The sequence below is a fragment of the Fusarium pseudograminearum genome, chromosome 3 (assembly GCF_000303195.2).
Source record: "Fusarium pseudograminearum CS3096 chromosome 3, whole genome shotgun sequence".
NCBI classification, from domain to species: domain Eukaryota; kingdom Fungi; phylum Ascomycota; class Sordariomycetes; order Hypocreales; family Nectriaceae; genus Fusarium; species Fusarium pseudograminearum.
In genome coordinates this window covers 3480050-3506381 of record NC_031953.1, presented here as the reverse complement: position 1 = coordinate 3506381, position 26332 = coordinate 3480050, and the positions used below count along the sequence as shown (strand labels likewise).

At 47.3% G+C, this 26332-nt stretch overlaps 12 protein-coding genes across 12 annotated transcripts; 6 read left to right on the top strand and 6 right to left on the bottom strand.

Annotated features, from left to right (window-relative positions):
- Positions 1–66: 66 nt before the first annotated feature.
- On the top strand, positions 67–972 carry FPSE_03254 (uncharacterized protein; the record flags this gene model as incomplete). The annotated part of the gene is made up of 1 exon (XM_009256373.1): positions 67–972. The coding sequence occupies one exon, from the start codon at positions 67–69 to the stop codon at positions 970–972; it is 906 nt and encodes a 301-aa protein (XP_009254648.1).
- A 238-nt stretch (positions 973–1210) lies between these two features.
- Positions 1211–2608, bottom strand: FPSE_03253 (uncharacterized protein; the record flags this gene model as incomplete). Its single annotated transcript, XM_009256372.1, has 1 exon — positions 1211–2608. One exon carries the CDS (start codon positions 2606–2608, stop codon positions 1211–1213), a length of 1398 nt encoding a protein of 465 aa, XP_009254647.1.
- A 687-nt stretch (positions 2609–3295) lies between these two features.
- Positions 3296–5076, bottom strand: FPSE_03252 (uncharacterized protein; the record flags this gene model as incomplete). Its single annotated transcript, XM_009256371.1, has 7 exons — positions 3296–3612; positions 3670–3781; positions 3830–3917; positions 3966–4075; positions 4127–4281; positions 4333–4687; positions 4738–5076. 7 exons carry the CDS (start codon positions 5074–5076, stop codon positions 3296–3298), a joined length of 1476 nt encoding a protein of 491 aa, XP_009254646.1.
- A 429-nt stretch (positions 5077–5505) lies between these two features.
- On the bottom strand, positions 5506–6081 carry FPSE_03251 (uncharacterized protein; the record flags this gene model as incomplete). The annotated part of the gene is made up of 1 exon (XM_009256370.1): positions 5506–6081. One exon carries the CDS (start codon positions 6079–6081, stop codon positions 5506–5508), a length of 576 nt encoding a protein of 191 aa, XP_009254645.1.
- A 287-nt stretch (positions 6082–6368) lies between these two features.
- FPSE_03250 (uncharacterized protein) lies at positions 6369–6902 on the top strand (the record flags this gene model as incomplete). The annotated part of the gene is made up of 2 exons (XM_009256369.1): positions 6369–6484; positions 6566–6902. 2 exons carry the CDS (start codon positions 6369–6371, stop codon positions 6900–6902), a joined length of 453 nt encoding a protein of 150 aa, XP_009254644.1.
- Positions 6903–7225: 323 nt separating this feature from the next.
- Positions 7226–9310, top strand: FPSE_03249 (uncharacterized protein; the record flags this gene model as incomplete). The annotated part of the gene is made up of 1 exon (XM_009256368.1): positions 7226–9310. The coding sequence occupies one exon, from the start codon at positions 7226–7228 to the stop codon at positions 9308–9310; it is 2085 nt and encodes a 694-aa protein (XP_009254643.1).
- Positions 9311–9591: 281 nt separating this feature from the next.
- FPSE_03248 (uncharacterized protein) lies at positions 9592–10446 on the bottom strand (the record flags this gene model as incomplete). Its single annotated transcript, XM_009256367.1, has 1 exon — positions 9592–10446. One exon carries the CDS (start codon positions 10444–10446, stop codon positions 9592–9594), a length of 855 nt encoding a protein of 284 aa, XP_009254642.1.
- Positions 10447–14029: 3583 nt separating this feature from the next.
- Positions 14030–15570, top strand: FPSE_03247 (uncharacterized protein; the record flags this gene model as incomplete). Its single annotated transcript, XM_009256366.1, has 4 exons — positions 14030–14137; positions 14191–14326; positions 14377–15055; positions 15108–15570. The coding sequence occupies 4 exons, from the start codon at positions 14030–14032 to the stop codon at positions 15568–15570; spliced, it is 1386 nt and encodes a 461-aa protein (XP_009254641.1).
- A 2466-nt stretch (positions 15571–18036) lies between these two features.
- FPSE_03246 (uncharacterized protein) lies at positions 18037–20024 on the bottom strand (the record flags this gene model as incomplete). The annotated part of the gene is made up of 5 exons (XM_009256365.1): positions 18037–18239; positions 18295–18745; positions 18798–18897; positions 18964–19918; positions 19970–20024. The coding sequence occupies 5 exons, from the start codon at positions 20022–20024 to the stop codon at positions 18037–18039; spliced, it is 1764 nt and encodes a 587-aa protein (XP_009254640.1).
- A 1907-nt stretch (positions 20025–21931) lies between these two features.
- FPSE_03245 (uncharacterized protein) lies at positions 21932–22705 on the top strand (the record flags this gene model as incomplete). The annotated part of the gene is made up of 1 exon (XM_009256364.1): positions 21932–22705. The coding sequence occupies one exon, from the start codon at positions 21932–21934 to the stop codon at positions 22703–22705; it is 774 nt and encodes a 257-aa protein (XP_009254639.1).
- A 125-nt stretch (positions 22706–22830) lies between these two features.
- On the bottom strand, positions 22831–24252 carry FPSE_03244 (uncharacterized protein; the record flags this gene model as incomplete). Its single annotated transcript, XM_009256363.1, has 2 exons — positions 22831–23409; positions 23461–24252. 2 exons carry the CDS (start codon positions 24250–24252, stop codon positions 22831–22833), a joined length of 1371 nt encoding a protein of 456 aa, XP_009254638.1.
- Positions 24253–24570: 318 nt separating this feature from the next.
- Positions 24571–25582, top strand: FPSE_03243 (uncharacterized protein; the record flags this gene model as incomplete). The annotated part of the gene is made up of 2 exons (XM_009256362.1): positions 24571–24850; positions 24906–25582. The coding sequence occupies 2 exons, from the start codon at positions 24571–24573 to the stop codon at positions 25580–25582; spliced, it is 957 nt and encodes a 318-aa protein (XP_009254637.1).
- Between the last annotated feature and the right edge of the window lie 750 nt (positions 25583–26332).

Sequence of the window (26332 nt, the reverse complement as noted above, 5' to 3'; positions counted from 1 at the left end):
GGCTATTGTGAGTTTATTAGAACAGAAAGTATCATCCTTCCTCATCTCACTATATTTCTTTTCAACATGGCTCCCACTGCTGTTTCATCGGCCATTGATGGCCCAACCACTGTCACACCGTCAAAGGCATCTCACTCTCATGGCCATGAACTACAGAACAAGACTCCCCTTCAAGCCATGTCACACGGCGATGTTGTCTTAAAAGGAATACCCAAGCATCCAGACTTCTCCTCCCAACGCCAGTGGCAACTTGAGCACCTTGCTGCTGCTTTTCGTCACTGGCACCGCGAAGGCTACGTCGAGGGTATGAGCGGTCACATTTCCGTTCGTGATCCCGAGTTTACCGATGCTTTCTGGACGAATCCCCTGGGAAGACACTTTGGCTTGTTGAAAGTTAGTGACATGATTCTCGTCAATCTCAACGGCGAGGTCATTGGTGGCAATCGTACACGACCACCCAACAGTGCTGGGTTTCTGATTCACGCGTCTATTCACAAGGCTAGACCAGATGTACACGCTATCTGCCACTCGCATAGTATCCATGGAAAAGCATGGTCGGTCTTTGGTAAAAGGCTGGAGATGCTCACGCAGGACGTTTGCAAGTTTAGAGGAGACGCGCACAGCGTGTACGACAGCTATGGAGGTGTTGTGCTGGCGAGTGAAGAGGGTGATCGCATAGCGGCAGCCATGGGCCCTAAGGGTAAAGGATGTATCTTGAGAAACCACGGTATCTTGACCGTTGGTCAGACAGTGGATGAAGCAGCGTGGCTGTATACTTCCATGGAGAACAGTTGCCGTGTTCAGCTACTTGCCGAAGCTGCGGCTGCAAGCGGTATTAAGAAGGTGCTGATTGAAGATGAGGAGGCGGATTTCAACTTTGATGTTGAGAGTGATCCCGAGGTCTGTTACTGTGAGTTTCAAGTTTACTATGATTTGGAGGATGAGCTGTCCAAGGGAGATTTTAAGAACTGAAGTTGGGCAAATCCTTTCATTAGTTATTATATAGTGCAATGCACAATTCACACAATGTGTTTTAAGAAAACAGAAAATTTCAAGAAAAAAGTCAATTTAGTAAATTAGTACATCTACAGTCTGATCAAACATGAAAACTCCACCATCATGAAATGATTCCTTACAAAACCGGTCCGGCCGGTGCCCAAGAAACAAAGCTAGCTACCCTCACCCAAACTCCCCCTACCTACCGACTCACTCACTCGATCCGCCGAAAGGCGGTGTCGAGTTCAGCTTGTCCAACACCCTCAAGGTTGCGGCCAGACCAACCGCAGTCCCAAAAGGTGATCCATGCCCACAGCTTGATAAAGCTGTGCACATAGCCGAAAAGAACCTGGCAGATCATCAACGGAAAATCAGAAGGGTATCGCAGAAAGTGAGGAATGAGCTTGACAACCTTTGCCCAGAACATCCAAACAAGCAGCATCATCAGATCTGAAGCCTTCATGTTTTCACTCTTGACAAGTGTGTAGATGAGCAAGACATCCCACAGAATGGCAAAGTTGAACAGAGAGGCCCAGTACACCATGAATGTGCTCCAGGGGTACCGCGTGACGAAAACAGGATCGCGGAGCATGACGGGGTTGCTGCGGACTGTAGTTCGAGCCCATCGAAGAAGTTGATTCCTGAACTTGGGCCACTCACCGAGCGTGGTTTCGATAGTTGCATCGTCAGTGTCCTGGAACACGATAAGCCAGTGTTTCTTCATAGCTTCTCGTGTGAGGAAGTTGTCGTCGTCTGGACCGAGACCGTCTCCGCCCAACAAACCGAAAAAGAACTTTTCATGACAGAAACGCTCCAAAAGATCGGCATTGTTGAGAAAGTCAGTGCGGTAAGCTGCTGTGCGACCAGAGATGACAAAGACTCCTCCGTCAATAGCGTTTGATGTTCGAAGTTCCCAGTTGTGACGTTGAAGATAGTTGCAGGCGATGAAGTTGACTATCGATGGCCAGGACCATTCTCCAGGTGTTGTTCGTCGGACGCGCTTCTTGGTAGCGACAACACCGACATGGGCGTCGTCAAAGGGCGCAAGAACAGAGGGGATAAAGTTGGCTGGCCAGAAAACATGATCGTCAGCAAAGATCGTAACAGGTGTGGTGACATTTGGCATGGCATGTGTGATTTGTCGTCGCTTACTCGGCTCTAACAGTGCTGCGACTGAAATCTTCGTGTCCGGCGCATCCAGACCCAGCTTTCGCATGACAATCTGGCATTCCTCTCGAAGAGCATCACCTACTGTAACCACCAGGACACAAGCCGGATGGTTAGCAAGAATGCTCTCCACACACTCCCTGAAATCAGGGCCGTGGGGGTCGATGGTTGGGAGGATGACAGTTACATCGCTGCGAGTAAAGGTCGGATGATCGCTGACTTGATGAGCACGGTAGATCCATGATCCGAGGAGATGGCCTACCAAGCGAGTGTAGCGCATAACAAACAGGGTACAGAAGATTCTCAGCCAGAGGTCTGACAAGAGAAGCCATGTACATGTTAGCGACACGGTGATGGGGATGATGAGAAGAAGAGCTGGGAAAATCCGAGCCAGTGGGTGTGACTTGGCAGGGAGGGCCATTGGCCAGGTGGTGAAGGGCGACATTGTGTCTTACCTGATTGATGGTTTGGTTTGGTAAGAATATATACCAATTGTTGGTTTTGCTTTGGTGAAAGTAGATCGAAAGTAGATGATTTGCGATTGGTGATGTGATCTGTAAAGCAAAGTCTTGTCGAATGATGAGTTTAGGTTGAAACCATGGTGAGGGTGCTAAGGTTTTTTTTATATAATTCTAGAACAAGAGCATCGTGAGAGTTGTTCAAGTAACAAATCACTGTGTTGATGTTGGTAGCGGAATAACGACTGTGAGTAACTCTACAATGGCATTGTTTGTTGAAGGAGATGAGAATACAATGTAATGTTTGTGGAACACCATGAAAACATCGTGAACATGAAGAATAGACAAAGAATTATGGAATATTTATTGTTCATATGCGGTACAGAAACAGTTATGAAAATTGAACAGTCACGAATAAGGGCTCATATCTGAGAAGGGTATCTGAAAAGACGTGAACAAATCAATATTTGAGACATTAGTATTTTTCCAAGTCTGAGAGGCCTTCCCTCGTTGGCGAAATTGAAAAATGAAATGGAATTTATTAATAATTTTCTAGTTGAGTATAACGATAACACGCATGATTCAACCATTGCCCAACATAAAGTCGAAGATGGTGTGTATATGAGAAACGGAAGAAATCTTATTGCAACCAATGCTCTTAATTAACTACCAATCTAAAATACTCCAAAGAAACTTCTTTTCCCCTTCTTCTTCTCAGGAGGATAAACAACAATTCTGTCTAAATCCGCTCCCTTGACACCCTTGCCATTATCAAGACCTCCCACGGTAATAGTATTGTCACCTTTCTTGAGAGGCAGGAGAAGAGGCGTGGAGAGAATAATACCCTTGTGTGTATCCTTTTGGTAGAGAGTGTGCACCTTGTCTTTGTCACCGTTTACAACGACGCTGCTGATGCGACGGACTGCCCACGTGCCATTGATGCGGTCGGGCTGACCCATCGGTTGGTCACCGAAACCCATGTCGTCAATGTCTGGAAATGTCAGTCAGTGAACAAACACTTGATCGGGGAACAGGAGGTTATACGTACTTTGGTGGTAGAACGACACCCATTGTTCTTCGCCTTTTCCTTGAACAGTAAACGTGGCTGTGCTATCATTGCCGTAGATGCCCGTTGCAATAACGTGGTCTGTTCCAAAGGTCTGTCATGTTTATTAGTCAAGTACTAGGGTTAAAATCAGTAAACGTACTGCTTCTTGAAGGAATGCATCTCCAGAGAGTTTAGCCTTGCTGGCTGGGTATGTCTTGCCCTTGATAGGCTTCCATTCACCAGTTTTCCTAACAATATCAGTTTCCGTGATGCCTACTCTCAACAAGTGTTCTTACACGTTTAGGTCATAAATATCGTGCCACACAACCTTGAGGCTTTTGTTCTCCTCGTCAATCTCAATTGGAAGCCACACATTGCGGCTTTCCCAGATCGATGGTAGATCCCACTGTGCATATTAGCGAACTTTCTCAAAGCATTATGTACAATCAACACGCACCTGGTCAGCCATGTATAGATATGTGGTCTTTTTGGTACCATTGATTCTCCATGAGAAACCAGACTGGGTGCTAAACGTTCTCGTGTAGGCTGGAGCAACAAAGAATGGCTGCGACCAAGGACCCTCGAGCTTATCAGCTCTCATGGCAACAACATCTAAACCATCAATCAGTATTTCCGTTCCATTTTCTGAGTCTCAAAACATACTGTTGGGTCGATAACCAGTCTTGTGGCTCATCAAAGTCCAATAGCTCTTTTCCGTCTGAAGGATAGTCGGTGCCTCAAAGTCATACTTGTTAAATCGATGCGTAACCTTTTCAATGTCGGTAAGATTACGGTTGAACTGGCTGACGTATACGTCTCGACCTTCGACGCGGTCACCGTTGGAGTATAGTGCGTAGGATTTACCGGACTTGTAATCGGTAAAGGCGCCGAAATCCTGGGACCAGTTTCCAAGAGGAGCGATGGCATGGTTAAACTCGTATGGTCCCGCGATAGAATCCGATGTTGCAAGACCTTGAAGGAGAAGGCTGTACTTTCGATCATCGGCATGCCACCACATCTACAACCATGTCAGCACATTTCTCACCATTTTGGTTCGTCTCGACGTACATGGTACTTCCCCGTCTCTTCACTGTAGAGAACCTTTGGCCTCTGAATAATGCTTTCCGGTGAAATATGCTCATGCCCTTTCTCGGGAGTGAGCGCTAGGCCATGAGACTCCCACGTCGCTAGGTCATCGGAGCTGTACACAGATATACCGCCACCTTCTTCTCGCTCTTCAGTCTTGTACTCGCCGAACCAGTAAAACTTGCCGCTTGAGCGATCGACGCAGAGACCACCGGCATGGGCGTTGAAAAGATTGCCCTCGGTATCATGCCAGCGAGCGCCTGGAACGATCCAGGCTGCGCTTGCGAGGGAAGCCCAGGTGAGAAGGGAGAGGAGAGACATGGCGAGTGAGTGAGGCTCAGTCTATTTAGTTATGTCGGTAAGTCAATTGGAAGTCACGTTGATGATATTTTATACACGTCTCGGTTTATGTTGACCCGAAATCGCTGCGGCGTCATCTATGAGATCGGGGTTAGAACCGTTTGTGCCTGTCAACTGTTGGTAAAAACGCGGGGATCACCCCCAATCCTAGGATCTGAGCATGTCGATCCCCCGCTGGATTGGTAGACGCTTCAATCAGGCCATTGCTTGGCGGCTGTTTACCCCGGAGAGGCAGGCGGATAAATAGTAACCACCAATTGATCCCTGTACTATGAATGTTTAAATTATGCTGGGATAATTCATCGGGGAGCTCGGTCCGTACTCTTGTCAAGAATAAGGTTAAACAGGTTAGGGCCATTGACATGGTATGAACAAAGTTATGCATCTACACTAACTATCCAGAATCTTGTAGAAGAATGAACAATCATGCAAGTGCCCATCTGCACTCTCAGCATAACTAGGACATATTCCCCATTCCGTATAACCAAGTTTCAAATAAAATCCCCTCGCCGGTGTTTCTGTCGCAGTATCCAGTATAACCATACTCTTGCCCAACTTCTCCATGGCAAACCTCTCAGAAATCTCCATCAGTTTCCTTCCTAGCCCGAGACCTCTCTCTTCAGACGAAACCAATAATTTGGCGACTTCGACTTTGTGCGCGTGTGTTGCTTTGGGATGGGACACTAGATGGACTGTGCCGATTGCGGATGGGCCTCGAGCGAGAATGAAGAGGCTAATTCGCGATTTGGGGCCAAATATCTGAGGCGAAAGAGAAAGCCAGAATTCTGTGGCACCTTTGGTAGAGAGAGGTGCATGGAAACCGAGTGATGATGAAGGAGGGTCATCATTGACGCAAGATTGGAGGAGCTTGGTGAGAGAAGGTGTCCAATGTTCCAAGGTTTGGGTATTGTCGATATGGTGCAGCTCGAGGCCTTGCGGCAAGTTGATTTTAATTGGATCACTCATCTTGTGGTCAATTACAGGTAACAGACAGGAATGTTGAGACAGATTATGTATTACTAAACTAGAGACTTTATATCCTTACCTAACGTGAGTCATTTATGTTGAGTGACTCATTACATAAACAAATTACCTACTTATCAATTCTTATCGTCAAATCTCGATAGACCATCTTGAAATCTTTGATGTTCTGAAACTCTTCAAGTCTTATCACTTGGCAATGGTTGATCGACCGACAACGTTGCCGCCAAATGTGCCGTAGTATGTTAGATGTATCAAACCATGTGATCAGCATGAACCTGAACCAACAACCAGATTTGGATCTATTTCAATCTAAAACGACGAGCGGATGGTGGGTTCCTACACCAGAGAGAACTCAACGGCACCTTTTGTCGTTTACCCCGACAGAGTACGACACAGAATGACCCATATGATCTTCTATAACATGCCAATATATTGAAAAGGCCCTTGTTGTATACCTTGGCACTAGCGACATACTCATAGCCCGTCAATATGACAAAGACTCCGAAGAATGGGATGCCTTTGAGATCAAAGGTCTCGACAATTTTGTGGTCCACCATAATGGTCATGTGGCTGTTGCTGCCATGCATGATAGGAACATGATCTTTCTTCAGACTCCGGAGGGACCTGTCAGTGCAACCAGGCATAACATCAACTCTGACGAATGGAGTGTCGACTTTACAGTACCAGGGAACGCGGCCCCTGAGACGGCCATAGCAGCCTTTGCGACCGACGTTGAGCTGGTGGTCGGGTTCTTTGGTACTGAACACAAGATCCACATCCACAGGCGATCTAGGTCTTTTTAGAAGTGAGTAGAATCGAACTGTTTATGGCATCATACTCCTGGTATATATCGGAGGTTTTATCGTTGATTTCTCCCTGGATCTACAGTGATAAGTGATTAGCTCCTGACAGAGCAAATGACCATACTAGTGATACAAGGTATATCAAGGGGGCACCATTCATATCTGCGATAGATACATATATGGAACGCACCTAACCTTGAACAAGTTAGACTAGCCAGTGCACAGCAAATGAAACGGACTGCATCTACCGATACAACACAAATATTTCCATCCACTTTTAGTATTTCTTGCCTTAAATCTTACCCCCCTCGATATTCAGCATAATGCCGCAATACTATTCAGACTTGCTGGATACCGAATCCTTCCGTCTAGCGACTATCTCGCTTGGTACTGGTTCTCTTACAGAGGTCCAAGTACTTAGTGTAACGCTCAAGACATATGAACTTTCCAGTGCCACAGAGATCCAGTACAACACGCTGTCCTACACTTGGGGCTCACCCCGCCCCTCCCATGCAGAGGTCAATTCACGTACATATGTCCAACTGAACGGACAGACTTTCGAGGTCCAGCCAAATCTTTACGATGCACTGCTTGAACTTGAAGCTTCATGCTCCGAAACCCCCATCTGGATCGATGCCCTATGCATTAACCAATGCGATTCAGTTGAGCGATGTGCCCAGGTCTCTGTGATGAACCAAATCTACGGCAAGGCCAACCGCGTTATCGTCTGGCTTGGTAAACCATTTCCAGAGTTGGAAGCCGGATTAAATGCAGCTGAGAGGATTGGAACCGAGTCTGTTCCTCACACGCTAAGAATGATCCAAAATCAATTCTGGGCCTTCAACTCTAATCTCTCAACCATGCCTGAGAAATACGGAATGAAGTCTATCGACGAAGAAGAAGCTTTGGGCTTGGTCACACTGTTTATGAGTAACTGGTTTGCGCGAGTCTGGGTAATCCAAGAAGTCTCTCTTACCAACGACGTTGTTATTCTATGCAATAGGAAATTCACGCGCTTTGATTTTGTGGGCTATACGGCAGCATTTCTTCACTACAGCGGGTTCTTCCAAGCTACGCTTGACCTTGTCCCCAAAGACAGACCGGGTATTTATCTCCGGGGTGATCTCTACCTATTCCACGCTGAGAGAATCCAACTCCTCCGAGAGTGGTGTAAAGGAGACAAAAGTCAGTGGAATCGTACACTGGAAACGATCGACTTTGAAGCCGGACTCGATGATAAATGTGGGAAGTCAGCAGAGATGGTCCTGGTGCGATTTCTCTTTACGTTATTCGGCCTCCAAGCTTCAGACCCTCGAGATGTCATCTACGGTCTGGGTGGTATTATGAGGCACATGGCGGCCAAGGATGGGCTTTCGTTGCCCTCAGAATTCGAGCCTGATTATGATATTGACATCAGAGACTTGTTGCTGAATGTCGCGCGCAAGATCATTGAAGCGACTGACTCCTTGGTCTATATCAATCTTGCCAAATGCCCCAGCATGCGAGAGACTCTCGACCTTCCCTCATGGGTCCCAGACTATCCAGCGGTTCTTACCAACACTCTCTCCGGCGCCCAGTTTCGATCTGTTGGCACCATCAACGCTTCCAAGCATGTGCCTCATTCCCCGAACCCGCGACCATTTAGCATCGATGGGAATATCCTCAACGTTTCTGGCATACGTCTTGGGAGAGTCAATAAAATAGGCGAGACATACATCCAAACTCTCCAAGGCCAGCGCGCTATGTCGGCTGGTGTTCTTCTCAGCATGGATGAGACATACCCCTACACTGGCCAGCCGTCAGATGAAGTCTTTTGGCGTACCTTGATATGGGACACAGACTTGACGAACCGACCGGCTAAATCAATCCAGCTCAAGGATTTCCAGCGAGCCATTTTGGAGGAAATAGTCCATCCGTTGCGAGTCTTTCACAGGGAGGCCGAGTCTCCCTCTGCCGGCGAGGCTCTTGTGCTCAATTATCTCAGCGAAATGTCTTACCTGGATGACATCGCCGCGAAGTTCCCTTCCAGTATTTTTCCCAGCCTCAACCTCGTCAGGTCATGCTTGTCTTTCCTACCACAAGAGCAAGTAGACCTTAATGAAGAAGAGGTCCAAATGTTGAAGCAAGCAATATCAAGGCATTCTATGCCGCCCGGAAGCATTATGGCGTCGACTTATATCAACCACAGACCTATACTTACTGATACGGGATACCTGGGGTTAGGATTCAATTCTTGTAAGATTGGGGATGAGGTGTGGGTAGTTGCCGGATCCCCTGCGCCTGTGGTCATGAGAAGGACTGACGATGAGAATGAGTACTTTATGGTTGGCGAAGCATATGTGCATGGGGCTATGCAGGGAGAGGCAGTGACTGATGATGCGGTGTGGGAGAAGATCCAGATAGTATAGAGGTTGCAGAAATGAATACATCTGCACTATGGTTTGAAATGCAGGTTGATAAAACGAGGAGAAAATGATAAATATTTTCATAGTTTCTTACTAATTGGGTCTACTCTGTCTAACTCATCTTATTGATTGCTGAAGACATCAAATTGTTTGAGGAGGAGCGGCTGGTTCAGCGTTTGTGGTAGAAGTATTTTTTTTATATCCATATTATACAACTTTCTTCATTGGGACACATACTGAAAGGTAAATAGTGATATGTATGGTTTGTATTGCAGAGTGGTAGGCTAATCCTCTAATGGGGGACTCATCAGCCCTCCAATACCCGGCACTGCATGTCGTCCCTCGAGGAAGAATCTCATAACCATATCAGCGGCAGTCTTGGAGTCATCATCCTTATCCATAGCCTCGATTGATGCTTCAATAAACTGGGGTCCCCAGCCACAAGTTCTTGCAAAAGCCTTGCAAGTCTCGGTGTTTATGAAACTGTCAAACTCGAAATGCCCCTGATATGTGAGCACATGATTCGGCTCATATGCCCCTTGGAATGCGCAGTGTTCTGTCTGGCCCATGGAGAGCCACTTTGGGGGTAGGGAATGGCCTTCTGGTATCTTGACATGATCGCCGTGGATAAACTGTAATCGGAGTGTGCTGTTGTCTGTGACCGACGAACGACTTCCTAACGCTTTGAGGAAGTCTTGCTCGAGTTGAACTGTGTGGACACCCATTTCCATTCCCTTGGGGTCTTTTTCCACGTAAACCCCGTGTTCACGGAGCAGGCTTTGACAGATGATTTGATGACCGAAGCAGCTGCCGAATATCTTGACGCGGGGTTGTTCAACGTAGACTTTGGCGATATAAGCGTCGAGTTGTTTAATCCAATCTTTGTCTTCGTAGGAGCTGGCGCCGGAACCGGAAATGACGATAGCGTCGAAGTGCGTGAGTGACTCTGGGTAAACGCCATGGTAAACGTCGAAATATTCTGCCACGACAGCTAACCCAGGGGCTACTCGAGTGGCCGACTGGGATAGAAGTTCATGGAAAATATGGCCATAAGAGGGTGCCCGTTGTTGTATCACATTGGGCACTGGGGCATCAGCATTCAGCATGGCGATGCGCAACGTAAGTGGTGATATAGTCATGATGATTGTATAATGAAAGTTGTCTAGGAGATGTCTACAGAAGAAACAATTTATCTATTTGGTTCTCGGTTTTGTAGGAGTGTTTCCAACGTTGACTAATAAAAATGGAGTATCGGCAATAATTACCTAAATAGTCAATAAAGATGCTATCAGCTGATCGAGTCACACGCCCTTTGACATACATCGTTATCTCAGAGAAATATAAAGAGTTTATCAGAGGAGATACTAGACGATAAGAGATTCTATGGGTATTGACGGGCAGAATACGAATAGAATGTCTGTGGTCTCGGGCAGCACCGGGAATAACATACTTGCTACTTTTGAATCATATAATTCCCGACTTTAATCAAGGCGACGCCTGGATCAAACCACAATCTTAAATTGTCGGATGCAACAAGTCAATCGGGGAATACCAAGATTTATACAGAAGCTAGTGGTAGTTCGGTAATGAAGCGAGAAATCAATAGATATATCCACGGGCTCTCCGTTGTGTTCTTAGGATACAGAACCGCACTGCCTAGCTTTGTTCTGACAGGACATGTTCGCCTAAAGTCTTCCATCAATAAGGCCAGCCAGTAGTTGTGCACGACAACGCTATATGCTAAACTAGCTCTAAACGCCCCAGTCATATTGTCCAAATCCCATGCATCAATATGACAGCCATTAACCTGCCGTTTAGGATAATGTTTCCAGTGCACTCTACATTGTTTACAAGAATCAGACACCTGTTAAACCTTCTACATTACTTCTCAGCAGTGCCGTTGTCATTTATCTACCAATGATTAAAGCTAGGAATGATGGCTACATCTTTCCACCTCCAATGTCTTCCCATCAACAAAATACCATTTCCAAACTGCGGGAACAGTTTCCTTTCTTACCAGACACTATGGCAGTAGCAGTAACCACTGTTCGGTTAACGATGGGTAGAATTGCATGCCATGAGTGACATGCCGTGAGATTGTCACTAACCTAGCTTGGTGCTAACAGCAAGGTTTTGGCTATAGCCGAGAATATGGCTACTGAATCAGCTAGCCTTTGCTAAGAGGCGATAGACATTCCTTTATAGTGCATAGCCTTGAAGTAAATGAGACACACTATACGAGGTCAAGACTAAAGCTGCGAGTTGGTGTGCTAGATCGGAATAATGATGTAAAGAATAATGGTGATCTTCACATCGTGCAATATGGCGACGTCTACAATAATGGTGTGATATTCAGATCGACATTTTCTTTGAGTGCAAAGATGTAGATCCGGTAACTTTCCGCTGAAGGGACGAGTCTTGTAATTGCCGACAATAGGTATCCCCATCCGCCGGTCATGCAGGGGTAGAATGTGAAGCTAGTTCAGATGACGGGAGGACTAGTGATGATAAACCTTGCAACCACGCGAATTGACAATCCCATGACCAGATGATTGACATGTAGAGAGGATGAGAGGCGAACAGTAATGACTCGAGTTTGGTGTTGGATAAAAATGTTTAGCTGGTTGTCTCTTCCGGTTACGGCAGTTATGTGCCGCAATGAGGGAGTATGTACCTGTATTTTGGCGAGCGAAATTCCTCTTTGAGACTCAACAACTGAGTTTTAATTGAGCCATATCTTGCTCGTATGATAGATCTAATCAATGATAATATGCTACACAATAATTTCACACGTTCAGTTGGTTACTACCATGGTCACGCAATCCAAGTCGCAACATGCTACCCTACACTCTAACAAATGGCAGGACATTGCCCAGTCAGGAACAGGAGAAAGGCTCGTATTTCTCCGACTCCCGTTATACCTGATAAAAACCAAATTGCCAAGAAATGTGCGGAACTCTAGAGAAAAGCTGTTGGCAATACGGAACTTGTATAGTAGGATTTACATCAGTATCAAGTTGAGCCAAGACATGTCTCGTAAAGCGTACGGCAGTTGGTCCTAAAAAGACAGGGGCAGGATATCACTAGGGAGATATGATCAAGACAGCGCAAGGACGTGAGCCTAGAGATCAGCGGTTTCTGGTGCAAGTCATTCAATTCCGCTGTTTTTCTTGAACCCCAAAGAGAGAAGGGCGGCCGATCAGTTGGTGCACAAGCTGATTGATGCTGAGTAAACCCATCAAGAACATCAGCCTAACCTCTTCAGCTTGATCTGACCCACGGGGACTATAGCGGAAAGGAGTGAGATTGGACACTATCGTTAGTATCCTTGCGCCACGTGGAGAAGTCTTGCATGACTACAAGAGGCTTCACCCCACTGATCGACCCTCGGTTCTGTTTGTCTCAGTTATCGAATACCTATCCACTGAAACCACGATGCAAAGACGAGTGTCTTGGATAGAGAACAGCTAAGTAGTACAATGGAATGAACCTCGGAGAACCCGATGATACCGAAACAAGTTGCAAACAAGACCGTTATAACTCGAGCATCGGCATTGATACTCGTCGGGTCGGAGAATGGTCCGGCGCCGATTCATCTCGAGTTAGCGTTGTCTCTAGTTCCCGCTAAGTATTCTCCATTGACTCAGTGCAGGTCAGGGGTTTCTCCATCTCTTCTCTGTTGCTTCTTCAAGTCTTCTTGAACAGCATTGAACGGCCATGAACTAGCCTTGAACACGCACGAAAGGCATTCCCTTTTGGAACACACCGTTTTTTCTCATGGGTAGCGTCAAAGATTCCGTCACTATACATCCGCGGAATTAACTGAGTAGTGAGGCCTAGCATATAGCTGTACCTCTTGAGTCAAGACAGTGAATGCTCCACAAGATTCATTTTTACTTTACTTCCATGCACCTGGGAATGTTGATGATCTACAGGCCGTGGGTAGCAACAATAGTGTCGGGAATCTGGCTGATGATCCGAACCAGTGCCAAGTGATATGCTGGAGTTCAGATGGAAACATGTAAGAGGACACCGTCGGCCTTTTTTTGTGTCTCAAGATAAATTATCTACGTCATTGTACAAAATGTTTCAGTTGTCGGCAGTACTGTTATCCCAGCCCTGTTAATCAATGTGCAACATGTTTCACTGAAACAATGTGGCTGATACAAAAGAGGAGATGCCGTTATATTTTAAAGTTAATTAAAAATAACCAAGAAATTAATTGGATGTGATGAATGTTTCATAACCCTACATGTTCAAATCTTATATCTACCATTCCTACGGCGCACACAAGCCGGATCTACAGCCCTTCCCGAGGTTTGGTGACACTTCCGTCCCGCCGAGTCTTGCACTTGTTGACTTCATTGCCATGCCAAGATGAACACATCTTCTTGCCTGGCTCCGAGTCGAGTCAGAACCCGTGAGATGGTTGAGTTGGAACCCTGTCTGTGCGTGTCTGATCGCAAGACTAAGCGTGTTTTAGCGTCACCAAGGCACACTTCGGCATATTCAGCGGCTAGGGCGATCTAGAGGATGGATCTGACACGACCCAAAAGGGTTTCGAACTATGCAAGTCTTGTTTTGTCGGTGCGATGCGGGCGTACCTGCAGATCGTCTGCTTTCCCCCTTGGCAGTGTAAAAAGGAGTCTGTCTCCCACACCTATCATGTTTCGCATCTTTGTCACATCTAATGTTTTCTTTTTCTTGGTTTAGCACATCACCATGAGGCTCTTTCGTGGTTTCATTGCCTTTGTCTTGGCATCCTCTCCTTTAGTTTTGGCTCAGGATTCTGGTAGTTCGGCTATTTTGGCGTCTCTACCAAAGTGTGCAGTACGTTTTCGTCACTTCAGCTTTTGTAAATATATACTAACTACCCACTCAAGTTGAAATGTATGGCCGTCTCCGTCTCTAATTCGACATGTGATCTTCTCGACACACAATGCACATGTAGAAATGAACAACTACAAGCCGAAATTGAGAAATGTGTCTTGGCCGATTGCACAGTTAGGGAGTCATTAAGTTTGTTATCCAGCAGCGGAGCCACGGCAACATTTACTTACAACAAACAGGCACAAAAAATGCTTCCATGACACTATGCGGTGCACCTATCCGAAATCGCCAAGCAGAAATCCTCGCCGTCAACGATGTATTGGGCACCACCTCGGGCATCTTTGTCTTGCAACGGTTCTCGACAAAACTCTTCTACAAGCTCCCCTGGGGTCTTGACGATCTTTTCATCGGCCTGTCAATGCTTATGGCCATCCCCTGCATGGTCATCAACTCGTATGGTCTAACGCCAAACGGCATGGGCCGCGACATTTGGACAGTCACACCTGAGCAGGTTACCAACTTCGGTCGAAACTTTTACATGATGGCCATGTTCTACTTTACGCTGCAGACCTTCCTTAAGCTGGCCATGGTCTTCTTTTATCTCCGCATATTTCCAACGCGGGGCGTCCGGCGAGCTCTATGGGCTACGGTTGTGTTCAATTGTGTCTTTGGTGTGTCGTTCATCCTCATAGCTGCCTTTCAATGTCAGCCTATCAGCTACTTCTGGACGAAATGGGAACACAAAGCAGATAATATGGGAACATGCCTCGATATAAATGCTATTACATGGTCCAGTGGATCAATCAATATTGCTCTGGATGTTTGGATCTTGAGCATTCCTCTCTCGCAGCTGAAGAAAATGAACTTGGACTGGAGGAAGAAGATTGGTGTTGGAATCATGTTTAGCGTTGGTATCTTGTGAGTACACTCAGTCTTCCCTGATTTCTGTATTGCCACTAACCTGTCAAAGTGTCACCATCGTCAGTATCCTCCGCCTCAGCGCTACTATCAAGATGCGCGCTGGAGTAGGCGCCAACAATGCAACATGGGAATACACCGAGTTCGATCAGTGGTCCACCATCGAGGTCAACGTCGGAATCATCTGCGCCTGCATGCCAAGTCTTCGAGTTCTTCTCGTCCGCCTCTTCCCCACGATGCTCGGCAACTCAACACAACAACAATACTACAAGTACGGTAGCAATGCCTACGGCGGCCCAAGCAAGCCCGGAACGAAAAACCGAAGCCGATCTCGATCTCAGCCGCTGGGAACGACATCCCAAGTTGACAAGACGGCATATCGTTCGCACGTTGACCCCGTCGGCATCACATGCGATCGGACATATGAGGTGGAATTTGGCCATAAATATAATGATGAGACGGAGCTGTTTCACATGAAGGACATGGAATTGAACCGGATTGGTGCAAGGTTCTAGCGTTTGAGTTCAGTGCCATGCCTAGACTACGATAGACAGATAGAATGATGATAGAATAATGCCTTAATTGAACAAAAGAAAGAAAACAGGAGAACCCTGTAAAACACATAACCCATCATTCAACAATTGCATGACCCATCCTCGGGCCTTTTGTCTTTGACACATGCCCATACGTCTCGCAGGTTGGATCCCGCCGCTTTACATTTCACATCCAAAACCTCCATTCTATTACGCTTCAGCGATGTGAATACGGCGATAACATCAAGTCGGGATGCTTTGTGCCATCCCTTGTCCAGTCATTCCGACCCAGATGTAACACTGATCCCTGAGTTATGTACCAGAGATCCACCACCACGGCGTACATGCACGCTCACATATCATGAGATGGACGTTCGCATGGGTTATAAGTGGAGGAAAGTTTGCGGAAAAGTGACCCGGACATAACGGCACATGTGCTATTATGGCACAGCAGACATGGTGTAAGTCAGATCATGTTGAGATGAACCGTGTATCAATCTGCAGACAGAACCAACAGACAATGAAGTAATGTTAAAAGAAACCCCGCTCGCTGTTTGTTCATAAATATCTCATGTCTAATCTTGTTACCCAGAACTACAACTTCTCCCCAGTACTGCAGTTTCTAGTCTCTCGCCAACAGCCTCTCCTGCCCAGCAGTAACAGCCTCTGTTGTGTGTTTAGAGCCATCGGCCATCGGCGTACAAGCTAGCATCGCGAGCCCTGTCAAAGCCAAAGCTACTCTGGGAACGTCATCCCCACGAAAAGCCATGCCCATCGAAGCCTCTTTGTCCAACCGACACGACGATTTATACCCGATTGACGACGAAGAAGTTCGTCTGGTGAGTGAACTTTCGAAGTGATGACCGGTGACTGAGCTTAACTCGTGTACCCCAGGAAGCGGACGTTGATGCAGATAACGACTCAGCAATAGGAGTTGTGAGTCTACGAGTCAAAAACAGAAGACCGACAATTAACCGTGTCAGACGGATGATGAATTGTCAACCGCATCTCTGCGCTCCAGCATTCGAGAATATCACGTGATCAACGGGCGCGGGTATCACCGCGATGAGAGTAAGCAATACTTATGGCTGCAAGGGTACCGTTACTGATGGACTTGCAGAATACTACCTTCCAAGCGATGAGGTATGATGCTAGACTTCTAAGCGCATGGAAATTACTGACAAATTGTAGCACGAGTCAGAAAGACTAGGTACCGACGGATAAAACTGTACATAGCGAAAGACAAGACTGACGACACATCACCAGACCTCCAGAACCATCAACTGCTACTTACGTTCGGTGGCAAGAGGTGTTTCGCACCCAACGCCGAGACAGCTAAGCGAGTGCTCGATATCGGAACAGGTACTGGAATCTGGGCTGTTGAATTCGGTACGTCGGTACGCTGTCTTTTGTTAGAGTAATGACTGACTAATTCTAAGCCGACGAACATCCGCATGCCGAGGTGAGATATCATTGGCCAAGGATCATACATGTACATTAACCTGGGCAGGTCTTTGGCATTGACATTGCTGCTACCCAGCCCGCTTTGTAAGTCCAGATTCTGATCAACTCGTCAATCATCTAACGCGACCCAGTGTTCCACCCAACTGCACTTTTGAGATCGATGATGCTGAGAAAGAGTGGACTTGGACTAAACCATTCGACTACATTTTTGTGCGCCTCATGTCGGGCAGTATCTCTGACTGGGACAAGTTCACACGCCAGTGCTTTGCGTTTGTGTCACACAAGTAAACATGCCATTCAACGCTAATCTGTTTGTAGAAACCTGGATCCAGGAGGCTGGCTGGAAGTCATTGACCCTGCTTTCCCCGCCAAGTCTGACGACGGGACGCTTAAACCAGATTCTCCGTTACACAAATGGGATGAGCTAACTGTAAAAGGGGCTAAAGCACTAGGCCGTCCATTCAGTGAAGCGGTCAACCACAAAACGCGTCTGAAAGAGCAGGGGTTCATCAATGTCACTCGCAAGGCGTTCAAGTGGCCTACCAATACGTGGCCCAAGGATCCAAAGTACAAGGAGATTGGGCTGTGGACTCTGGCGAATATGGAAAGAAACCTGGAGTCTATCAGTTCGTTTTTGCTGAGACAGGGGCTCAACATGAGCCAGGAAGAGATTGTGGTGTTTATTTCCCAGGTACGAGCCGAGATGCGTAACACAAAGGTGCATGCATATTGGGAAGTGTGAGTGTCACTCCATCTCAGGAGGTACAGATACTAACGGGGCGCAGCTTTGTGGTGACTGGTCAAAAGCCAAGCTTGTAGGGCAGACCGCCATCTTCAGCCGGGGCCCTAAGCAATTTTATGATTACGAAGAATGGCGTGGAATCTAATTACGCTCATCTTATTCTGAATCGTTTGATGGCGCAGCAGAGGACAAGCAGCAAACAAGAACTTAAATTTCGTATTCTATCTCGTACAACCACCGTCTCAAGGTTCCCTTTCCGTCAGTTTGAGAGTATTCTTTGACACTGTAACGACACAGTCACCCGATGGCCCAATCATCAATGCGAGTTCAAAGTCGCATTTGAGGTATACCATAGAGTCCATAAAGCTTGTAACGGTCTCTAGTTTAGTAGATCCTTCTACGACTCCAAGATCAACTCTATAGAGCACCTCTCCTCCACGCTTCTCTGCTTCAACTAGTTAGCAATAAAGTGCAGGTCGAATTTGATGTAGAGTACTTACCATGGATCTTTCTAGGAGGAAGAATGCGCTCTTCTTTATCCAGCCACATAACCTCCTCTGTCCAAGTCCATGGGTCGTTCTTGTTGAAGTACTTGGTGAGTTTGACGGTTATCGGCTGGAAATACTTGATGTAGCTTCCATACTTCACTATCCACTTAACTCTCCCATCTTGAGTTATGAAGTCACTGGCACTGAGCAGACTTGGCGGTGGATTTCTGACAACGATGCCGTAACTCGCTCGTGCGATGTATTCTCGGAGTGCTTGCGCGTTGTCGTTTCGCCAACCGAGAAGGCCTGAAACCACGGCAGTCCGAGTATCACCTGCAGTTCTCAAAAATTGTACTCCGACGAGGCGACTGTCTCTTTTAGCTGCCAGAGAGTTGATGTACGCCACCAATTCCTCAAAGACATAGTCAGAGCCCCCCAGACCACCCGAGAGAACAATGTAATCCTAGCGAGAATTAGAAGGCCAGGGTCTACCTGCGTTGCATGTTTTCACTTACCACTAGTTGGTTTTTCCTGTTTTTCCATAGCTGCAGAGCATACTGGATATGCTTCTTAATGCGCTCCAATGTTTCGTCCAAACAGCCTTTGAGTTCCGCTCTATCTGAACGTTAGCGCCGTCTTCATTTCGTCTTATCTCATGCCTCCTCGAATATGAACACGCACCTTGTGAAAAACAATTCGCCATCATGGATCCTGAACTTCTTATGCGTGTAACCATTGCCCCCAGCCACTGTGGTAGAGCACACATCTAGGTCTTCACAAAGCTCTCGGCCAAATATGTGCTTCCAGTCCTGGAAGCCATTGCTCTGCGATGCTTTCACAGGAAAGTCCACTGGAAGATGTGAACAAACAGTGGGGTACCTTTCCATTCTTTCTTCAATGAGGTCGGCGAACCGCCCGTCGATTCTTATAGAACCGACGCCAATGCCAGTGACGGGACTAATCTCCTCCAAAGTTACGGAGTCGTTGAACTTTTTCACAAATGCAAGGTCAGTTGTCACATCTCCTGCGTCAATTGACAGAATGATGTTGTCGTTTTGAACTTGGTGACCTGTTGTCTTCTGCGCGTTGCAGGTGTGGTAGACGATAGCCTCAGCTTCAGTCAGCCCCAGGACGGCGCTGTGGTTTTTGATCTTGCCAAATCCCGATCTAAATATTAGATGTCTGAAGCATTGGCTGACGGGGGCTTCCCATTGCGCTGGGGTGCTGAACACGAACTCGACCTTCATCGAGTCCCAGGTCTTGTTCCTGAGGGTTACGCTGAAGTGGTGGTTCTGCTTGATAAGTTCGGGGATTATGTTGCTTATGCGAATGTAGATCTGGCCGAGATAAGCAACAACAACACCGTAGACTTCGTCAATTGTCTCCGGGATCCACGGTCCACGGACCTCACGGCTTGATTCCTTCTGATAGGTCGCCGGTTCTAGAAGCAACTTAAACAACTTCCACGTCTGGTCGTCAGCAATATCTTTGCAGAGAAATCCCCATTTTATGTTCGTTCCACTGCCATGTTTAGACAAGACAGTTGGGACTTTAGAATGCTCTTCTGTCTGTCCCGGCCACCTGGTGACGATCTTTGTCCTCTTGTCTTCCTCTTTCGGGGTGGCCCAAGAAACGCCTATGGATGTTAGACAATCGAAGTTCATGTGAGAGCAAAGCCAATATGTACCTGTGAACGTGGCACCAAAGTCCACACCGATACGTAGGTCTGGTTGACTGCTCATCGTGATCAGCTGCCAATCTGCGCGAGTATTGGTTGACCAGATTATCTGTAGAGACGATCAGAAAGATTATGAGTAAAAGACCGTGCCCAGCTGAAATCAGTTAGTGCTTGAAAAGAAGGAACAAAATTGTGCTGCCGTGGCAGGCCGAGATGACCGGAAGCGGGCCAGACTTAAGTACCGGCCAAGATGAGGTGGTCTCGGATTCCAGGGCTGACTCCTTGGTTGTCTTTTGGAATGTGAGAGTGACATCTCAAAGTGACCGATCAGTCAACACGGCAAGTCGTGTATCACCCAGTTCAAATTGAACGGCGTGGCCGTTATTTGCGGGACATGTACCTCACCTCACCTCAGACGCAAGCCACTTCTTGCTACCTTGTCTACAGCGACGCCTACAAAGATAGTTTCGGAAACAGCAACAGATACCATGGCGGAAACAATGACAGTGAGTGACTACAACACCAGGAGGAGGTGATACAGGTCTATCGACCTCTGAAATTGTCGGGATTGCATGCAGCCGCGGCTGTGGCATTGACTATTTGTGCAGTTGCCTGTCTTTACGTGAAGCGGCGCCGTCTCCACCCTACAATCAATGCAGACCCTGACGAATCTTCAAACATATCACCAGAGACATTGCCAGAGACACCAAAAGAGCTGGGGCCAGATACTAGACGAACTGCAATTTCTGTCCACATTGATGGTCTCTGATGTAAAGGTAAAAACAAGACTTATAAGTCAATAGTTTCAAAGCTGCATAAGTCCTCGTCGTATGGTTCAGTAAATGGTATTGTCCTGGGGATCATCTTCTTCCTGTTGCGGAAAAGTTGAGATGATTGATGTTCACTTCCAGGTCCAGTATTGTTGTTACTCTCGTGTCTGATCTTATCAGTCTGCTGCTTCACTTTCTCGTCATTCTCTTTCAGCTTTTTCATCAATATCTTCAAAGCCTTTTGTTGTTTTCCAGAATGATTTATCTTGTGATACAGCCGCCTGAGGCTATTGAGAGACCTGCCCTTGTTCACGAGTTCCTCCGCCTCGTATACCATCAGAAAGGTCTTATCCACCGTATTTTTCACGTTTTTGGCAAAGTCGCTGTGATTCATCTCCAGATGGGAACTCTGTCTCTTGTACACGACATTTAGCTCGAGGCAATTCTGATTGTAATTTGCCCACTCTTCTTCGAATTGGGCGAGAGTATCAGAGTAACTGTCTTCACTCCGAGAGGAGCTCATGGTCGGTCGCTTGCAAGAGATGGTTGAGAACTGGTCTTGCCTTGCAATAAGGTCATTGCCCTACTAGTTGCAATGATAAGGGGTTAGAACAGAAGGGCATGTCATGGAGGCCTCTCTGTTTGCTTGGGGATGGCCCAACTCTTCGTAACGAAGGCCGGGAGCTGAAACCGCCCCAGGAGGGGGCCACACGGCATCTTGCTTCCTGAATGTACCGACAATAAACGTGGCCCCAATCGGATTTGAGCCAGGTATCATCGGGTATGCAAGAGAATGTAAATACCCGTGGTAATTTCCTATCATATTGTGGCTTTTCAGACAAAATGCGATCCAATCAAGGAAGCGCATCTGACAGCCTGTGGTTGCACGAGATGTCATCAACCGCTACCAAACCAATATAGCACTGTGCCTTGATTATACCGCTCTTTTGGTTACACTGAAGTTGCTTCCACAAGGGCCCCCCCCTACTGGGTAGCAGAAAGTTGACCCCCTAAGCCTTAGGTTACAAAAATAACTAGCCTAAAGAGCATAGTCTAAGTAGCATAAGCTGATCTACTATATGCTTCTAGCGGCCAATTTTTCTGATACCCTGAGGGGCCCGCAGAATCATTCTGTTTACATCTTTTTTCTTCGTTTCTTCGTAAGTCCTCCATAACCCATACGAACGAAACATTGGCAAAGATGGTCAAAGAATACTTTCTCGCCCCGAACTACACAACTGCAGCGGAAGGTCCGATCAAGCTCGGTTCTATCCTACGCAACATTACTGAATTCGAGCCTCTCAACCAAGTCGTTGAGACGATTCCCGCGACGCAGCTTTATCCCATCGATGTCAAAGAACAATTTGAGATCTCCCTACACGAACTTCATTCGGTCAATCTCAACCTCAAGGCCAGAGCCTTAGGGCTCCTTGGCTTAGGCACAGGAGCATCCATCGAACGTATCAGAGGCAACAACGATGTAATATCATGCCACCGTCTCGAAACACTCTCTTTCAACCCGACCGATTCATACATTGAAGCCAGCATGGAAGATTCGAATGTCAACCGTTTCATGAGATCAAGCAGGTTCAGGAAACCGATTTACATGGTGACAGGGTTGAAGATTGCCCGTGCTGCTTTTAGAACATCAAGCACCAACAGTCTCGTCGCCGTGGAGCACGATACTAGTCTTCTTCCTCCTGGGGCCCCCGTCGCAGTGGGCGGGACGGTCCGTTGTTCGATAAGCGATGATCAAAGGGAGAAATGGGACCGCTCAACGGACTTCATCCTCGCGTTCAAGGTGAAGAAAATATGGCTGGACAGGAAGAACAAGGTCAAGCAGGAGGGGTACAGAAAAATGGCTGTTATGCAGGGTGAGACATCCTCCGTCGGTGAAAGTCCCTTCGCTGTTCGATCCGATGACGACCTTACTCCCGAAGAAGTTGAAGAGATGTTTAGCCAAGCGGAGGATTAGATGTAAAGAAGCATAAGAGACGAAATTATTAGGACATCTTATGGCTCTTAGACTACGCTTCTTAGACTACTTATTTTTATACCCTAAGGCTTAGGAGGCCAACTTTTCTGCTACCCACCAGCCTATCATGATTTCTGCAAAGCGTCGATGAACCAGCCACGATAATCATTCCCTCGATCCCCAACTTCCTTCACCCTAATCGGACACACATAATTATAACCTTGTAGATCTTTCTTTCTGGAGATGTGTATAAATATTTTCCTCATTCCATCCCTCCTGAATACCCGACGTCGTAGCCATTGGTCTTTTTTCGACTTTAGGTGCTCATCAGCAAGTGTTAGAATGTTGACAGCCATCCCAGAAGCGATTGCCGTAGCGTAGGATGTCCCACTGAGCGGCTTTATCCCTCCGGTTAGTGAAGGGATGCATTCGCCCAGGGTGCTGATGTTAGCATCCTCATCCACCGGTCGGGGATTTCGGTCACAAATGTTACCTCGTCCATCCGTGAAATAAACGGCGAGTACTTTGTCCATATTTGCGGGAAAGGGCCTCGGTTTGTTGGCCTGGTTGTCGGAGGCCGCAGCAAAGACGATGATACCTTGACTTTCTGCTTTCGAGATGATATCCTCAATGCCTTCGTCTTCGTCTATCGAGGAGGAAATGTTGATGATGTGAACCTTATGCTCCATTGCCCACTTGATCGCCTAACTTGGTGAGCTCAGACTTGTTCAAAGGGTGGGAAGGGGAGGGAATACCTTGACATACGCGCTCACATCACTTGTGCATTTGCCCTCGCTAATCTTGGCGATGAAAAGATCCACGTGCGGCGCCATCTGCACAATCAGGGATGCTACATCTGTGCCGTGCCCATAGGTATCGCGAGCATCGACTTCTTCAATGAACGATTCAACCGCCTTCAGCGATGTATCACCACGTTCTCGTTCCGCCCCGAAGTCAAACGCATCTTTGTCCACTCCGGTGTCAAGGACTGCAACCTTGATTGCCATTTTCCCCTTCTGCGGCTTGATAATGGCGTCGTAGAACTCGTAAGCTTGCTCCATGAATTCCTCGGCCGCTTCCTTCTTGGCGTCGTCCTTGCCTAATTCCAGGTCCGACTTGACAACCTTATTGTCTTGTCTCCAGGCCGACACCTTTTGCGCTATATTTCGGAATTCTTCTACTGTCTGCGGGAGTTGGATCAATGAAGGCTTTGTCGGGTCTGCTTCGTAGTCGGAGGCACGCGCGAGCGCCAGGTCAATTCGTTGGTAAAAGTTCGTCGGCTTCGGATGATCGTCATTGTTCTCTATGACGAGGGTATAAAGAATTCGAAGTAAAACATCAATGTTTTCCCATAGTCGCTCATAGTGCTGGGATTGGCAGTTAACAAGCTCTATCGAAGCCAGACTCAACTCGAAATCAAGCTCAGACCTGGCGTTTATCAACGCCAGACTTTTGGTCTCATTGGCGTTACCAAGGGTCTCGATAACAAGTTGTATCAGCTTCCTGACAGTCAGGAAAGGTGTCCGATTGGGCTGGTTGTTGGCCATGATGACTGCGAAGGTGCGACGGTTGTATGACCAGTGCTACAGTACGGGGAAGAATAGGGAGACAGAAAGAAATTGCCAGCGAAGCTCATTGAGTGCTGGACAGATGAAACGCCTCTTGGTTGGCTCGATGGGAGACTCCACACGACCATCTTCTTCTCAGCCTTGTAATCCCGGCATCAACCAAGGTACCTAGACAGCCCACAGATCATCCCCTCACCGCACTGTTTCATCCGTTGGTTCCTGGGCGACCGTACAAAGTCGACCGATCGCCGGATGCAACAAGGTCTGCAACTGTTGAAGTATGCAGAGTTGCGCAGCATGGCACCGCAAGAGCTGAAGGAGACAGACATTCATCAACTAATTACTATCTTGCGAGACCTGTTTAACGAGTATGAAAATACCGAGCCAGGAAGCACTACGCCAGGAAGCACTACGCCAGGAAGCACTACGCCAGGCAGCAGCGCAGCGCGACAACAGGAACACCCCTCCACAGTCGACTGGGCCGCTTTCATCATCTTGAATACATCACCCGAGTGCGCCGAAATCCGGACGATTGTAACAAAGCAGCTTGTTGCTATACAAACTAATCTGGAGTTTGGTGCGTCATCACGATGAACTGGAGAGCATTGCGGAAGGCTAATAAGAAATCGCAGCTGCCATGAATGACACTAACTCTCCGAATAGACCGGACGTTTTAAGATCACTCAAAGATGCCGAAAGATGGAACTGGATCCAGCAGCTGGAAGGCACAACCTCTGAAGCGTTAGAGGCCATCGATTCCGCAATAGACAGACTGAACAAGGTCAAAGGAGCACTACGCGACACGACAATAAACGAACGGACGGACTGGAAACAGGCTCACATCAATTCCGACGCCTCGAGTACCCGCATTCCAATTCGAGAAACGACTCAATCACTCAAGAGCAAGATCGATGACGCAAAGTCACAGCTTGACAAGGGAAATTACAAGGAAGCCGAGGAGCAATACCGGGGAATATTAAAGCTGTCATCCGAATCTACGGGCATCCGCGAGCCATGCATTGTTTCCATCAAATGTAACCTGGCAAACGCGCTCGCCAAACAAGGCCAGCGAGACGAGCCTGAGATCCTCTATCGCGAGGCACGGGAACTCGGTACCGCATGTCTTGAAGAAACGCATCCCAATATACTCGCATGCAGGATTAATCTTGCACGTATGCTTGAGATGAGAGAAAAATACGACAAAGCGGAAAAGATTTATCGAGATGTTTTACGGCTTCGAAAAGAAGCCACGGGTCCCAGCAGTCTGTCGACGCTCTCGACAAAAACCAGACTTGCCAATGACTGGTAAGGCTGAAGTTGTTCGAGACAGCTGAGGAAATCTACGAGGAAACTCTAAAGGCGCACGGTGACAAGGAGCACCCAAGCGCAATCATTACCCGTGGCAACCTTGCAAATGCACTGCAAAATCAGGGGCAATATGAAGAGGCCAAGGCACAATACTTGAAAGCAAAGGACCTTTGTAAAAAAATTCTCAACTCTAAACATCCATATCTGGATTGGGTTACGACTCGTTTGGAAGAGTTGGAAGGTGTCGGGAAATGATAGATTAGAACGTAGTATGAGGGTTCAATTGTCAATAACAAAAATGAGCCGTCGGTCACACTTATCCACAGGCAGCAGCATCTTCCATCATCAGGGCCGCTGAGCAGGTCAAGCAGGGTATGCGTTTTTGCGGTGTCCCTTTTCGCGTGCCCTCGCGCTGATCCATGCTTTGAGTCTGGTGATGCGTTTGTACTTCTGGATGGATGCAGGTACGGTGTCTAGCAATTTAGTATGATGTCAGCCCTGACATGATTTAGGCAGGGGAATGGTGGACACTAACCCCTGACTGTTGAGTTCAAGGGTCATTGACCCCCCTGGTCGCTGACCCCCTGTCTTTTGATGACATAATTAGATACATTTGTCTTACCCTATACTATCGTACACTCAGTTACCAATCAGGTTATCACAAGGCATCAACGGCATGCGGATTCCTTAAATGGAGGGTCTTATCAAGCTCCGAGGAAGAGGGTATCCCACATTGCTTATTCACCAGTCT